General features: G+C 37.4%; 1 protein-coding gene across 1 annotated transcript in view; it reads left to right on the plus strand.

Annotated features, from left to right (window-relative positions):
- Positions 1 to 13,306, plus strand: part of SUPT20H (suppressor of Ty 20 homolog (S. cerevisiae)) — a 34,776-nt gene that overhangs the window by 10,499 nt on the left and 10,971 nt on the right. The window contains exons 7-17 of the mRNA XM_010153585.1: positions 430 to 546; positions 673 to 726; positions 1,803 to 1,942; positions 3,148 to 3,304; positions 3,391 to 3,447; positions 4,488 to 4,559; positions 5,530 to 5,687; positions 7,303 to 7,335; positions 9,364 to 9,481; positions 12,090 to 12,195; positions 12,425 to 12,583. Of these exons, the coding sequence (XP_010151887.1) occupies positions 430 to 546; positions 673 to 726; positions 1,803 to 1,942; positions 3,148 to 3,304; positions 3,391 to 3,447; positions 4,488 to 4,559; positions 5,530 to 5,687; positions 7,303 to 7,335; positions 9,364 to 9,481; positions 12,090 to 12,195; positions 12,425 to 12,583 (1,171 nt within the window). The remainder of the gene's footprint in view (positions 1 to 429; positions 547 to 672; positions 727 to 1,802; positions 1,943 to 3,147; positions 3,305 to 3,390; positions 3,448 to 4,487; positions 4,560 to 5,529; positions 5,688 to 7,302; positions 7,336 to 9,363; positions 9,482 to 12,089; positions 12,196 to 12,424; positions 12,584 to 13,306) is intronic.

The raw sequence follows: 13,306 nt of genomic DNA on the forward strand, positions 1-13,306 counted from the left end.
CTTCCCCAGCTCTGTTCCCTTCTCTGGACACACTCCAGCACCTCAGTGTCTTTCTTGCAGTGAGGGGCCCAGAACTGAACACAGAATTCGAGGTGCAGCCTCGACAGTGCCCAGAACAGGGGGACAATCACTGCCCTAGTCCTGCTGGCCACACTTCCTGACACAGGCCAGGATGCCTTCTTGACACTTCTTCTTCTTGACACTGGCCTTCTTGACCACCTGGGCACACCGCTGGCTCATACTCAGCTGCTCTCGACCAACACCTCCAGGTCCTTTTCTGCCTGACAGCTTTCCATCCACTCGTCCCTAAGCCTGTAGCGCTGCATGGGAATGGAGACAGCCTCCACAAATTTGCATTTTTGGAGGCAGGGGCTGAGGCAGACTGGTAAATATTGTTTATTCACAAGTTGTTCTTTTTGTTTCAACTAGGTTAATATTTTTCATTGTGGATGTGTCATAGCAGAAATACGTGACTATAGGCAGTCTGGTAACATGAAATCTCCAACGTACCAAAGCAAGCACATTCTTTTGCGTCCTACAATGCAAGTAAGGAGTATTTTAAGTCATTCCTCAATGTTACAGTAATTCCTAGACTGCTTATGAACTATTACTGAACATAGGAAATATTATTATTCAGTTGAAAGCTAATTACCATTATGTCTTCTTTCTCAGACTTTAATTTGTGATGTGCATTCTATAACAAGTGACAACCACAAATGGACACAGGTGGGTTAGCAGTTATTTTAAAACTTTACAGCGATGTGGTATATACGCAGTAAAATAAATTTTAATTATTTGGTCAATAAAATCTGATAAACAAAACTGATTATGTTTTCTGTTAATTCAGACTGGCAGTGATGTGTGTAGCTCTGCATGGTAAATGCTCCAGAGAGCTGCTGAATTAACTTGTTAATAGCATCTTCCCACAAGATGCCTTAGAAAACAATAGGATTTGCTAAAAGTTTTGTAGAATCAGACCTTAAGTTTTGGTAATGCAAAATGACAGTATTGGAGTTACTCTAACTAGGTTACTTTCCTTCATTCATCTTCAGCACACAGCCCCCGAACAGCAGTTGGAGTCTAATGACACTGTTGCTCCTCTAGCATCCTTTTGTTATTGATACTGTTACAGTAAAAGGAATCCTAAATAACTAAGGTTTTACAGTAATAGTTAAATGCTGGATAGCATGGTGTACTCAACGTGCTCCTTTGTATTTCATAGCCATGCTTGTGCTCAAATCCATTTCACACTGTAATCTAAAGTCATAGAATCACAGAATGGTTTGGGTTGGAAGGGACGTTAAAGACCATCTAGTTCCAACCCCCCTGCCATGGGCAGGGACACCTTCCACTAGACCAGGTTGCTCAAAGCCTCATTCAGCCTGGCCTTGAACACCTCCAGGGATGAGGCATCCACAGCTTCTCTGGGCAACCTGTTCCAAGTAGATCATTATTATGCCAGTGGTTGTCAGTCCATCAGCATAAATGAATGACAGAAAATGGATTTCATTGCCACTACTACTGTGTTTAAAACAAACAAACAAAGAAAACACAAACCAAAAACCAGAACATGTTTCCTACTTGTCAGAAGGGTTTCTTTTTCCTATTGGAAACCCCACCCTAACTCTGTAGCTCATTATAATGGTTAGTGATACTTAACTGTTGAATATTTTCTTTTGTTTGATATCCCACACAATTATTTGTTATTAAGATAATGTGCACATATACCTAGGCGTGTGTCAGTGTAATTAGTGTACAAGTCTTCAGTTTTTCACATGTATTAATAGCTATGTGTATTGCAGGAGGATAAGCTCCTACTTGAGAGCCAACTTATTTTGGCTACAGCAGAGCCCTTGTGTCTGGATCCTTCAATAGCAGTGACCTGTACTACAAACAGACTCCTGTACAACAAGCAGAAGATGAATACTCGCCCCATGAAACGGTAGTCTTCAGTGTGAAGTATATTGAGACTTTCTGACCTTATGAAGTGTTTCAGAGTATAAGTAATGCTTTACCTGAAAATTTTGCTTCTCCAGTGCAGTATCTACTTAAATATTAGGAACATAAGGAACAGTTGAGAAATGATACTTATTTTTAAGTGCTCAGTATTGTACTATAATTCAGTTAGTAGTAGGCTTGTAATATTATTTTTGTATATCAAATTGTATGTATATTATTTTCTTAACATAATACGTTATACTGCAGTTTTGACTTTGTCCTTTTTTTGCACAATTCATATGTAAGCTGAGTCAGATGACACATCAGTAATGTAAAATACGTAAATGGATATGCTGCATATTGGTCTTCGATTTGTTAGGTACAAGTTTAACCCTGGATGAGGAAATCTGAGACATTGTCTATATGCTTGACATTCAGGTTAAACAAAAGTGTGGGCATATTAGGATCCTAGAAAACTTACATAGTGCATTCCACATTACTTTTATAAAATGTTGAAAATGTTTCACTTTTTGTGCATGGTGGTTTACTTTTTTCCCCACAAAAGCTTGAAATGGTTCACATTTCTTCTGCTATAGAAGAGTTGTGTTTGCTCTGTGGAATGATAATGTATTAATGGTCTGTCAAAATTACTGAAATATTTAAAACTGGATTTGCATTGAAATACTAGGCAAATGTATAGTCAGTGAAAATGATCAAGCAGTCCTTAAAATTAGAGCTTTGTGGTCAACAAACATTCCACTAGAAAAACAGCTGAAGGTGTTACGTTAACGTCCAGAACAGCATTAATGTGCCAATGGGTTTGGCACGAGACAAAGGATGGAGAGTACTTCCTATGTTTAGAACTTAGTTATGTGAGCAGTACAAAGATTCTTTGACAGAACTGAAATGATAATACACAAATATTTTAAGCTTGGCAACTTCTCAATTTCTTACTCATTTTGACAATATATGCGTTTCAAAAATAACCCCATACTTAGTGCTGAAACACATGAACAGAATAGTAGTAATTTTTAAAAATATGAAATCAAGAGTTTTACAGTGTAATCCAGAATAGCAATTTTAAATTAATATTTCAGAACCTGTCTCTTAGTGCAGGTAGCGTTTCCCTGCGTACTTTGGTGTTTGTACACCAGCAGTGGGGAATTTCATTTTGCTGGTTTTACAAGCTTATCTGTCATTTTACCATAGGTGCTTCAAAAGGTACTCAAGGTCGTCTCTGAACAGACAGCAGGAAGTAGCTCACTATTCAACTCCACCTCAGCTCAGACTACTTGACTACTTACAGAAAAGAAAGGAGAGGAAAGGGGCCCAGCAGTACGACCTCAAAATTTCTAAAGCTGGAAATGTAAGTGTTCTGAGACGTAGGGGGGTATACTTCAAACTATTTATTTTAATCATTTAATACATTAATACTGCTTTTTCGTCTTCCAGTGCGTAGATATGTGGAAACAGAATCCCTGCTACCTGACTGCACCTTCTGAAGTGGATGTAAGTCCAATTGTTACCATTAACAATGATCAGCAATTGTATTGAATGTTATATTGTGTGAAGAAGAGACTAGAGAGCATCCAGTATCAAAGAATGACCTTTTAAAAAATGGGAGTGACTTTAACCTTTAGAGTGACTTTTCTGTCCTGTAAAGTACAATAAACACAAGCTAAACCACACTGGAATACATTGCAATTCTAACATGATAGTTTGTGTGAGATAAAACAGTGCCAACAGGCCTTTAGTATTGTTCACCTGTTAGTTCAGTGAGCACGTGTCTATTTGAAGTTGTCTGATAATACACAAAAAATAGCAAAAGAAATGAGGTAAGGAAATTATTTAAAAATTAGTCACTTCTCAACTTGGTAGAAATTCTTCTTTTAGACATGTTATGATACTATGGGACACAATATTTTCAATAGTGTTTTGTTATACAGAGAATTCTAGTTGGGAATTCTTCTGATTGCTGTGTGTGAATTATTCTCTCGGGACATTTACGTTCTCAGTTTCTGGCGCTGCCAAAACACATACTACTAGTGTACAGAAGGGACTCAGTAGACTACACAGGATTGTAGCTTTGGACTTAATAGGACTGGCGAGAGTGCACATTGTGCATTAAATCATGCTGTAGGTTGGTGCAAACCTTCTCCCCTTTGCACTTCAGCAGTGATGTACCTGATTTATCAGAGTCTTTAGGAGTTACTGATATTCTGACACTTCTTAACCGTTCCACATCGCAGGAAGTGGTTTCAGTCTCTAGTCTGAAGCTGTGTTTCACACTTAAGTTTAACATAGCAAATACAGAGTAACAGAATAAATGTAGACTTTTGAAAGTTCTCCAATTTGCTTTTTCTGAATGCATCCCCTAAACAGGGGATGCTATATGAAGTATCAAGCTATCCCTGTCTGTTTCTTGCATTCACTTTTTATAGACTATCATGTTACCACTGTTAAAAACAAGAATTTGTGTTAGGTTGACTTTAACTCTGGCCCAATCTGACAACTGTTCTTTCTTTTCTGTTATCTCCATCTTCTTTAAGGTGGAAAAATATGCCAAAGTGGAAAAGTCTATCAAGCCTGATGACTCACAACCAACTGTCTGGCCAGCACATGTGAGTAGTTCAGACTTTTGGCCAAACTTCTGTCTCTAGTTAAAATGCCTCTTATTTCAACAAAATCTAAGTCATGTGGGAATAGTCGTCTCTCCTCCAGTTTAATTAATCTTCCATATGTTATATAGACACAGAAAGATTACCACAGATACTTGTAATTTTATACAGTGCAGCATGCATGTGATCAGTCTTGTAATTTCCTCAGGTTTTCCAGAAATGCAAGGAAAAGCAACTTGAATCTCCCAAGTAAGATGTGCTGTTACTGTATAGTAAAAAAGGCATACTAATTTACAGGGAGCAGTACTCTGCACAACAAATTGTTTTCTTCACTCAGATACTCAAAGATTGATGGCAAAGAGCTTCTGTTAAAATGTTAAACTTGGAAAGAGATGAAGTAATGTTAAATACCTCTTACAAAAAGCTCTTTCTGCAATATTGAAGTTGAACCTTAAGATTTTTGTCACAGATTACATGATTTGATAAGAAGTAATAATTTAATATTATTAACCATAAACCAATTCATTAATACCTTGTTGTTTTGGAGACGGAATGTTATTTATTAATAGCATCTATCATGTCTCTCTAGTTAATATTTCCAAAAAGTAATACTTTCCTATAGAACTTAATCTTCATCTCCAACATTTTACTCAGAAGACTTTGTTTTCATTGCCATAATTTATATAAAACTGCTTTCTGTACTTGTTTGCCCAGTCTGCCTTTCCATATCTACATGATTGTTTAGGGCATGTAATATTATTATATTTTTAAGAGATTCTTTTTTCCTCTTATCCCTTTAGATAAGTTCTCAAATCACTTTCATTTTAGATAGTGCACCCCTTCTTAGGGAGTGTTACTCACCTTTCTTACAGAGTGGGGTTATTTTACTGTATTGTATAGAAGTGGCATATTTTACGATCTGTTTGTTATCTCTTGTTTAAGATTTATGTGGTTATTTTCTTCTGTCTTTTAGGAAATAAAAGATGATTATGTGTTTGAATGTGAAGTTGGTAATCAGCTTCAAAAAACAAAACTGACCATTTTTCAGTCTCTTGGCAATCCCTTGTACTATGGTAAAATTCAGACACTCAAAGGTGATGAGGAAAATGACAGCCTATTAACTCCATCCCAGTAAGTTATATGTTCTTGTAAACTGTACTGGGATCTGATAGATAAAGGAAGACAAACATTACTTACCATTTTAAGTCATAAAAGTACTTCCAAGCTAGAAATCTGATTTAAGTTTTGTATGAAATATTCAGCTAATTAAATTTTTTAAGAAAATATGTTGAACCTTCATATCTGAAATGTACTTTTATGTTAAATCTGCATGTTCTTTTATATTAAAGACATACTGTAAAAAAAGAAAAAACTATCAACAAACAGACAAAAAGCCCAACACCCCCCAAAAAAATAACCAAACTCCACCCCCCCAAAAAAAACCCTGAGATGGTGGAGAAACATAAGATGTTGTTAGCACCCTTTTTCAGTGTTACTCATAATTTTGATTGTTCACAATATTTGCCTGATGCTGAGAAACCATAAAACTTTGTTATATTGTGTTCGCCCTTATGCACAGAAATTTAGGCTAAATAAATAATGAAGAAAAACACAAGCTCCCAAGAAGCTTTGTTGTTTTGAATTGGCTTGAATCTGCTGTTGTTGGCTGTGGTTCTACAACGATTCTCTATTCTTTGTTCTTTTTACTGTGTAGCAGATTCTCTGTGGAGGAACCTGTGCAGCAGAATAGACCCTATAAATTTCAGTACGGGAAGGAGCAGTGAGCCTGAGCAAACTCTAGTTCTGTTAGTTTCATTGTCTAGTATGTAATTCCTATATATTGTTTTTTAAAACTCTTAAAATCTTCTTAATACTCTGGATGTTTTATACCTAGGCTGAGCTATTGACTTTCTCCATACTATTGGAGTTTAATCCCAGCAGCAACTAAGCACCACACAGCCTCTCACTCACTTGTGAGTGAGGATTGTGAGTGAGTTAAAAGGATTTAGAGGGGTGAGATGCCTGGGTTTTTTTGGAAACTACTGCTCTAGCCCATTATTTATAAGACATTACCAGCTGAAGTTCATCAGAATTTGGATGGTACTTCATTGGAAAACTGTCACATGAAGTGGAAGGTGTAGAAGATGTTTTTTGCTCTTCTTCTGTAAAATAGAACCATTTTTTTAGGTGGGTTTATTTCTTTTGAGCTAGAGAAACAGAAAAGTCTATAGTGTTTAAAAAAAAATATCACTTGAACTAACAAGTATGCAAGCCATAAGTGTTACAAAAAAAGAAATGCTTATTTAGGAGTTCTGGAAAATCACAAGGAATTGGAATTTGCATAAATCAAATCAAACAATGGGAAGTTTGCTAAAATACTGCAGGTAGGGCTGGTTTTGACATACCCCCAGGGCACTTATGTTTGTATTTCAGTGTGAGCATATTGATATGTTGATTTATACATAACTCTGCCCTTGCTGCTTTTCACAGCAGCAGTTCTGTAGCAGAGATTCACTTCCAGTTTTTGAAAGTACAAAATACACAACTTCCATATTCTGCCTTTTGCTTTGTAAATCTATCCTTAAAGGAGACTGTATTAGGCCATATGTGTATAGGATCTCCTGTATTTTCAGCAGGTCCGAAGAAAAGAGTGTGTTGACATTCTTCTGGAGTTTTGTGATTATGAAAATATGTTGTTTTATTCCAAGTCATGACTGAAAGTGTGTCTATACGTTCTACCTTTCAGGTTCCTTATTGGGTCGAAGACTGATGCTGAAAGGTAAATTAATATTGTATGTACAACCATTTGGCTCGATGCCAAATAATATATTTTGTTCCTGTTAGCCATTATGGCTGTTAATGTGGTGGTTATGGAAACATCTAGAGCAGATGAGGGAAATGAGAGGAATTAATCATGGTAATTAGGATGTAGAGTGCAGCTTTTATATTTAACAAGCAAGGAAGAATAGCGGAAAGCAAATGCGTGAATACAGCTTATGCCACTGCCTAAATTCCAAGTGTGTTGTTACGGTTGGCTGCAGCTATTCTTGATAACACAAGTAATTACAAAATTCTGAGAGCACTCAGCAGGTATTTCATCTTGACATTTTGTATGGTAAATTAGCAATCATGGAAGTTGTTCATTTGACCTTTAAGTGTAATCTAGTGTAATGCCATGTACCTGGCAGGGAGATAAGTTCTGAATTTCATCAAAAATAAATCATCATGTTCTCTGTTTTAATAGATAATTCTGATCAAGAAGCTCTTCGCTTATATTCTCTCTTGTCTCCTTTGTGCTGATAGAGACTTTTACTGTTTGTGCTGTAAGTTGATTCAGGGATTGGTTGGCTGAAAACCATAACACAGGGGTCTGGTTTTAACTGGGATTGATTTGTTGGTCATGTTTGCTGCTGGGTTGCATACATCCCTTAATCAAAACAAGCAGTTATGTTTCAGGGACTAGGAAGAGAAGAAACAGAAGATGAGGAGGGAGGGCAGGTCCACCTTTCTAAGTACACAGCATTTCATTACTCTGATTCCACTGTAATTTTAAAGCAGTCTGAAACCTAATTGCTGAGGAAAGTACACTGTGTCGTTTCCTCTGCCATGTATCTTGGGACCCTTGCTTATGCCTGCATGAGTCTTGTAGCAGCATATTGTAGCAGTGCTGTGCCAGAATAAAGTGTAGCTCATTGCAACTAGGTGTTTGCTAAAGGAAATACTCCAGCAGCTTTTCATCGAGGTTTTCTTTCAGTCTGCCCAGAGTGCAAGTGACAACAGGTCTTCCACTTCATTTTTGAGTCTGCAAGGTCACTTGGTATATTCTGTCCGTGTTCATGAAACAGTATTCCCTCAACCTAGCTCTCTTAGATTAGCTGAGAAGTAGTATTTGATTTGGTAGAAGAGTGTTTCAAACTTTGCCTGATGCTGTTGATGCTTTAAATTCTTGGATATATCACTGCTGATGAGTGTCTCAGAATGAGACCTGGCTGTCCTGGTGCTCAGAGAGGAGTGATCACTTTTGCTGTGACAACTGGTACTTGGATGTACATTCAGTGAGTCCCCAGCTGACACAAACCTCAAGTTAAAGGGGAATTGATTGTTCCACTGGGAGCATAAGCAGAGGACGCAGCTTTATAGAGATTTGGGGGCCCTGTGAGGAGAAAGGACCCCCACTGACTGGTATCTGAAAGAACTGCTGTTGCCTTTGGGAAGGGAAATGTTCTGTCTACTGTTTTGCATATTGCTCCAAAAGAGTGTTTCTTAAACAAACAGTATGTTGCATTAGGAAAAAAGTGATTACAAGAAAAGTGAAAATGGAATAAATCTAAGAAAAGACCCCAGGAACATAAAGTCAAAAGATAGCTGTATATGTTTTATATATGTGCGCCTCTGTTTTATGTAGATAAAACTTACATAATATGTACTTACCTATATGTTGTGGTTTAACCCCACTAAGCAACTAAGTACCACACAGCCACTCTCTTGCCTCCCCCTGCCCAGTGAAGGAGGGGGATCAGAGGAAAAGACAAGGAAACTTTGTGGGTTGAGATAAGAAAAATTTAATAATTGAATATAAATAAATAACATAATGATAGTAATATTCTTCCCAGCACAAATCCAAAATATAGCTTCATACTAGCTACTGTGAAGAAAATTAGCTCTATCCCAACTAAAACCAGCACAGTATAAATTATGACATGTAATATATGACTGTGTAACCCATACGATTATGTGTTTACATATACGTGTCTAATTCAGAAGTTCAAAGTTGTTAATAATTTTCTGTCCTCATTGTTTGTTACAGAGTGGTGAACCAGTATCAGGAGTTAGTACAAAGTGAAGCTAAATGTCCTGTGAAAATGTTTCATAATTCAGGTGGATCAGTCAATCTAAGTCATCTTTCTCCAGGGAAGGAAATGGAAGTGAGTTTATTGACCCATCCATTTGTTTTATGTGCACTTGATTATTTAATTATCAGAATAAATTTGCTATCCACATTTAAAATGAAAATAACCTAAAATTTTCATTCTGAATTTTTTTTTTTGAATGCTTTAGTGTCATAATTCAGAGTATGTATATGGGAAAAGTTAGAGGAAAGCACGTTTGTCTTCACTGTTCAAATATGGGGGGGCGGGAATTGTCTTTAAGCTGTGTATAGTATAGTTAGCTTCAAGGTTTTGTTGTAGCATTGCCCCTGTTCAGATGAACCTTTCACAGTGCAGTATAGTAAAACGCAGCTATGTGCTTTACTTTATAGGATGGTAAAAATAGAAGCAGGTGTAGTAGCTGAACTTCTTTCTTTCCTTTTACATTTAGATGTTATTAAAATTATTTTCTCTTTAGTTTAAAGAGGAAAATTAAAAAACCAGCACCAAAACAATTAAAGTGCGTCTTTTTGCATGCAAACATCCAGTAGAAATTCCTGCATTCCCAAATTCTCATGCCTGTTGGCATTGCCTTGTGCTTTATTTGCTACTTGTGGCTTTCTTGCTCAGATTCAGTACCGCAGTGGTGAGCTCTGTTTTAGGCTCCAACTAGTAAATTAATTTTGTATCTGTTGGGCTAGTTCGTTTGCTACGCCTTTCCCCTAAATACCTACTTTTTAAACTGCAATGACGTTGCTCTGAAAGAGGTGGTTCTTGGTGTCAGCCAAAAGAACAGCATGCAGGGGCCAGCAGTTGCAGAAAGGAATATGAATCACAGAACGCTGGGGCTTGGAAGGGACCACTGGAGATGGTTTAATCCAACCCCCCTGCCAAGGCAGGTTCATCTAGAGCAGATTGCACAGAAACATGTCCAGGAGGGTTTTGAATACCTCCAGAGAAGGAGACTCCACAGCCCCCCTGGGCAGCCCATTTCAGTGCTCTGGCACCCTCAGAGTGAAGTTGTTGATTATTGAAATGAAGAATGATTCTGTATGTGTGCAGACCCATGCATCCACATGTGTGTATGTATGTAGACGTATATATGTACATACAAATCACAGAATAACTTTGGGTGGGAGGGTACTTCTGGAAGTCAGGTTGTCTGGCCATCCAAGCCCCCACCAAAGCTGGACCGAAGATGCTCAGGTTGCAGTATTTATTTAATGGTCTACTCCCTTTTTAAACTCAGGTTGCAGTATTTAATGGTCTACTCCCTTTTTAAATCGGACATTAGTCTTATTGTCGGAATAAAGAAAGTAGATTATAGTAGTAGAAGAGAAAGGTGGTCCTCAGAATTTTCCTCAAAAGATTCTTTTTCTATAAGCAGGCAATTATAACGTGTAGAGGCATTGTCTCTCTTATTGAGAATCAGCAGAAGCTAAGCTTTCCAAAAAGGGTAATTCTGCACAATGCTGGGTGCTCTGATTTGTTAGCCCATGCACATCTGATATAGGCTCCGGCACTGAAATATTTCATTTGCTACATTAAATGCCTCATTTTCTAGTTTCATAGAATCACAGAATGGTTTGGGCTGGAAGGGACCTCAAAGACCATCTAGTTCCAAGCCCCCTGCCATGGGCAGGGACACCTTCCACTAGACCAGGTTGCTCAAAGCCTCATCCAGCCTGGCCTTGAACACTTCCAGGGATGGGGCATCCACAGCTTCTCTGGGCAACCTGTTCCAGTGCCTCACCACTCTCTCCAGGAAGAATTTCTTCCTGATATCCAATCTAAACCTCCCCACTTTCAATTTAAACCCGTTACCCCTTGTCCTGTCACTGCAGGCCCTAGCAGTTTCAGAAGTTTGTGGATTCTATGTTTGTTGAGACATTACTTTCATTTATGGGATACCTGCTTTATAGGTAAATGTATAGACTATAAATGTGTTTCACTGTTGAGACTTTTGACAGTGTCAGCTGTTGGAATTATGGATTTAGAGTCTGTTATGAGTGACTGAAAACTGCAGGCTTGATTAGTGGAAGCTAATTTATGTTCAACTGACCTCCTAAGTGCGTTGTAAGAGCAAACAAAAAGGGAGCACCTTTCCTCTGAAAAGATTAGTGAAGTTCTGATCCCACTGAAGTCAGTGGGAAAATGTGTATTGATTTATGCACATTCAGGATTTTCCTGAATGTATTTAAATTCCTGCTTCTGGGATTGGGAAATCTGATGTTGTTCTCTAAATCCCTATTGGTTAGAAATGGCAGGCATATATAGATAATGAACGATGGATTTGTCAAGTATGACCAAATTGTCCTTTTATTTAAAGTGCATGTGTCACACTTCCATTTGTGAAAATTACTTAAAAGGCCTTCAGAACTGCAAAGAAAAGTGAAAGTCCTTAATTTTTTTAAAATTCTTTATGCTTGTTTTAAATTTTACAAGCACTTTCAAGCTGCTTCTTGGTAAGCATTTTATCTAAAGAGAGTTGGTCATAAGTTATGTTTTTAAAATATTTCAGATTTTGATTTATTTTGGTGTTTGAAGGGAATTTTGTCATGCTTTCGAGAAGTCAGTACAAATTAATTGAATTGTCTTTTCTGTCAAACATGTGGAAGCTTACATTGTTGCTCTGGTAGTGTTAATTTCTCTTTCCTCCTAGCAGCCAGAAAGTATATCAGGCTCTGTTCAGTCTTCAGTATTGGGGAAAGGTGTAAAACACCGACCTCCTCCCATCAAATTACCTTCAAGTTCAGGAAGTAGCTCTTCAGGTAATTATTTATTGATTTGGGCATCTCCTTTTCATGTGTTCTGCCTATTGTAAAATGACACAGTATCCCTTTAGTAAAGCTTTAATTTAAAAAAAAAAAATCAGTATGCGTGTAAAGAGCATAATTTTGTTGTTTTCTGATTATATTGGTCACAAAATTGCATCCTAACAAATAGGCCAGTTAACATATACTCACAGAACAATAATGTATTTTAACTACGCTTTTTCAGGTAATATTTTTAGTCCACAACAGTCAAGTGGCCATCTAAAATCCCCAACTCCTCCTCCTCCTTCCAAGCCTCCTGGTCTTTCTCGGAAACAATCTATGGATCTTAATCAAGTTAGCATGCTCTCTCCAGCTGCCATGTCTCCTGCGAGCTCTTCACAAAGTGAGTCACGACCTAAATTCTCCATTAAATCTTAGGCTTTTGCATAAATGCTTCCCAAGATAAACTCCTTAACCTGTGGAATGATGAAACTTAAGTGTACAGTGTACCCTAAATTGTATCAGTTGTGCAGCTTTAGGCAGGTCTCTTGTTCACTGTATGTATTTTATGTTTATTGTAACTGTGTTCGTTTTTTCTGTATATATGTATGCACCCTCTGTGTATACGTTTTAATGCATTTTATGCAATTAGTATGATCTCATTTATGAAAGGCTGGTAGATAATGTGATGACATAAAATTCCAAAGTGTAGATTATTTTTTCCCTCCAGTGTAAAAACAGTGTGTTAGATCAGTTTGCTTTTACATAATTTTAAGCATCTGGTTTTCTAAATGTTATAGGAGCTGGTGCAGTTGTATCTCTCTGTATGTATATAATCTGATCAGTCCCAAGGTGGTGATACAATAAACGATAAGATGATTTTTTAAAACACTCCTACACTGTTTTACAAATCATTGCTGATTGCAAGTGTGGCGGTGATGCTGCTGATGATAGCACCATATTCTGAGGTGTTAAAAATGTAAATTTCAGTCACAAGTGCCATCCTAGTTCAAGTGTTTTCATTAACGCTGACAGGGTCGTTGTAATCTTAGCCAGAGATCACAAACACTTTTTAAAATATGTATGCGTCTTGAGACATTTCATGAACAGATTTGTACAAAGAGAA

The sequence above is a fragment of the Eurypyga helias genome, unplaced genomic scaffold (genome assembly GCF_000690775.1).
Source record: "Eurypyga helias isolate BGI_N326 unplaced genomic scaffold, ASM69077v1 scaffold10356, whole genome shotgun sequence".
NCBI classification, from domain to species: domain Eukaryota; kingdom Metazoa; phylum Chordata; class Aves; order Eurypygiformes; family Eurypygidae; genus Eurypyga; species Eurypyga helias.